The 3113-nt window shown below is 46.8% G+C and overlaps 1 protein-coding gene across 1 annotated transcript; it reads left to right on the top strand.

The window, feature by feature from the left end:
• Nucleotides 1-34: 34 nt before the first annotated feature.
• Nucleotides 35-2895, top strand: ascl1a (achaete-scute family bHLH transcription factor 1a). Its single transcript, XM_014025838.1, has 2 exons — nt 35-1357; nt 1447-2895. The coding sequence occupies exon 1, from the start codon at nt 770-772 to the stop codon at nt 1349-1351; it is 582 nt and encodes a 193-aa protein (XP_013881292.1). The 5' UTR covers nt 35-769; the 3' UTR covers nt 1352-1357; nt 1447-2895.
• Nucleotides 2896-3113: the final 218 nt, after the last annotated feature.

Here is a 3113-nt window from a genome sequence, read left to right on the forward strand (position 1 = left end):
ACACACACACACACACACACACACACACACACACACACACACACACACACACACACACACACAGTGTCGGCAGATTTGCGCCTCGGCGTTCCGCTTGCCGCAGCCCGATGACGGGCTCCAGTCCAAGTGGAAAATCCAGCTTCTGCTGCACAATAAGAGGCGGCACTCAGGCGCGTCTGTTCGGGAACAATCGAACCAGTTCAGCTCATTTCCATGTTGGAGCTGGGAGATAGGAGGTGAGCTGTCTTTCAGCACCGTGCTGCTGAGGAGAAATGTGGTGTTCCGTGAGGCTATAGTCTCCAAACTAGACATCATCMGTTTTATTTTTACAAAGTTGAGTTTAAAGCTATAACTTACTAAAAAAATAAACAACTTGTTGATTGTTATTAATTATAATGGAATAAACAGGAGAGGTGAAAAGAAAACAAAAGTGTTCCTCCTCCTGTCTCCAACCCAAACTGTGTGTTTGTTTAGTTGCTGAAGTGGCACGCGTCAGGCGCGCGCAACTCACCGGTACCCTGTGCAGGAGTCCAAGGTGTACCCACGCGACCGGTGGGCGTGGCTAACCCCCCCTCGCTCATCCCAAACTCATTGAAAAGCGGAGGCGTCTGTCTGCAGGACACAGAGCTTTGAGAAGCGCGCCAGGCAGCAGCCCGGCGCACTGCCCCCAGAAACAAGTGCGCAGCAACACGTGAACGGCACGAGCGCGACGCACCGCCTGGAGACCCGGTGCTTCTTCTTTAAAAGTGATTTCTCTCTCTCTCTGGGAATGAACCTCACAGCCAAAATGGAAATTACCCAGCAGCAGTTGATGCCGCCCGCCTGCTTCTTCTCGGCCGCGGCGGCGGCGCAGAGCATCCAGCTGAGCCCGAGCGGCGGGAAGCCCAAGCAGCCCAAGCGGCAGCGCTCCTCCTCCCCGGAGCTGCTGCGCTGCAAGCGGCGCCTGAACTTCGCGGGCTTCGGCTACACGCTGCCGCAGCAGCAGCCGCACGCGGTGGCGCGGCGGAACGAGCGGGAGCGCAACCGCGTGAAGCTGGTCAACAACGGCTTCGCCACGCTGCGCGAGCACGTGCCCAACGGCGCCGCCAACAAGAAGATGAGCAAGGTGGAGACGCTGCGCTCCGCCGTGGAGTACATCCGCGCGCTGCAGCAGCTCCTGGATGAACACGACGCGGTGAGCGCCGCCTTCCAGTCCGGCGTCCTGTCGCCCACCATGTCGCAGGGATACTCCGCAGACATGAAYTCCATGGCCGGGTCCCCAGTGTCCTCCTCCTACTCATCTGATGAGGGCTCCTACGACCCCCTGAGTCCGGAGGAGCAGGAGCTGCTGGACTTCACCAACTGGTTCTGAGCATCTGTAAGCACAGATTATGTCCGTTCAKCTTAAACTGGTTAATTCTCTAAACTCCAAATTAAACTGGTGTTTTTTTCCCCCCTCCCTCACAGAAAGGATTAAACTCATCTTACTGCTCGGAGTGGTCCCGGAGGAGACTTTCTATCCTCAAGAACAAGATGCACTGCGTCCCAAAACCACCGGCCCTCATCGACTGAGAGACTGGACGGGCCCGAGTGGTCCTGGAAACTTTAGGGGGGGAAGATATCAGCCCAGACATCTGCGCCAAAGGATTAAAAAGAAGACGGTTCTCCCAACAGCGAGGGAGGGAAATCCCTGCTTCTGCCCGACAAAACAAAAGACCCTGAAGTGAATTCACGCTCCTCTGCAGCACACTAAAACTTTATTTAACATGTCGCTCCTCATCTATGCTAATAAGAAAAAATAATGAATAAAATCACACAACATCCACTTTGCTAAATCTCAGAATTCAGCAAATGCTTCCAAGTCGCGGATTTATTCTATTAAATTCTATAAACGCCTTTTTTGTTTCTTTTTTTATATTTAGAAATATATGAAGATATTTTTGTATGTAAGAGATTTATAGATGTTTTTGTACACATCCTTTTGTATATATTTTGTCTATATATTGCGAAGTTGCTTCTATTACCTCCTGCCAATGTAGATCTATTTCTCTCTGGCTCTTCTGTTCGTAAGGTTTCCAGAAGGAGTTTGACACTCAGATGTTTTATTCTCGCACCAACGTGTCTTATTTAATAGCAAAATGAAAGAAAAAAAACTCATGTTATTGCATTATGTCATGTCACAATGATCAAAAACTTATGCAGCTATTGTCCAAAAAGAAGTACAATGGCCATGCATTGTATGTTTGTACTGCCAGCTCTATATCTTCTTCACATAAACATATTTCTTATAACCATATTTTCTACACTATAGTTCAACAATAAAAAGCAGATGCTACTCACTATTTTCTCCATGTCTTGTTTTAATTTTTTTTAGGAACGAGGGTGGTTAAAGGTCTGATAAATACAAAAAAGTAAATATTTAGGGTCAAAAGTAACAGAATTAAACAATTTATTATAGAAAACATCACTTTACGCAAAGTTACGCACATTTTACGCACGATAAATATTCCTTTGAATTGTTCCAGATTCAATTGAAACTCGTGTACACCTTTATTTTATTAGTTTTCAAGAAACCTCGTATTGACCAGCTCTGTTCAGGCTTTTATGTGTTTTTTTATTTTTGTCTTAAAGCAACACGAGACCGTTTTATACAAGTGGAGAACCGTGCGTAAAAAGTGAGCATTCTCCACACGCTAAAGAATTTTATGTTTTTTTTGGCTGAACATTAATATGTGATAAATGGGTGTTTACGGAAATATTCTTGAATAAAACAAAAATATACATAAAACTTTATTTCTGTGCAGTCCTACAGAGAGTTTTATTCTACTTTGATCCGTGCGTAAAAGTTTTATTTTACACGAGAACTCCAAAGTTCTGATGGCTCTATACATTCCTGCTCACGTTTTAAAAAAAAAAGAAGAAGAAAAAGAATGTCATTCTAGATGCGTGCGGGTTGAAGTCTTTGTGTGACAGGTAAAGCTGCGGGCCGGGCGCGTGTCTTGCTTTACTGAGCGGATGGGGGGTCCGGGTGGTGGTTGAGTGGAGACACGGAGCTGAATTGGCTGATGGCGTGTGCCTCCTGACAGCAGCATGCCGCTGAACACACAAACACCACCTGCGGGAAAAGGAGGGGG

This window comes from Austrofundulus limnaeus, unplaced genomic scaffold (genome assembly GCF_001266775.1).
Source record: "Austrofundulus limnaeus strain Quisiro unplaced genomic scaffold, Austrofundulus_limnaeus-1.0 Scaffold504, whole genome shotgun sequence".
NCBI lineage: Eukaryota > Metazoa > Chordata > Actinopteri > Cyprinodontiformes > Rivulidae > Austrofundulus > Austrofundulus limnaeus.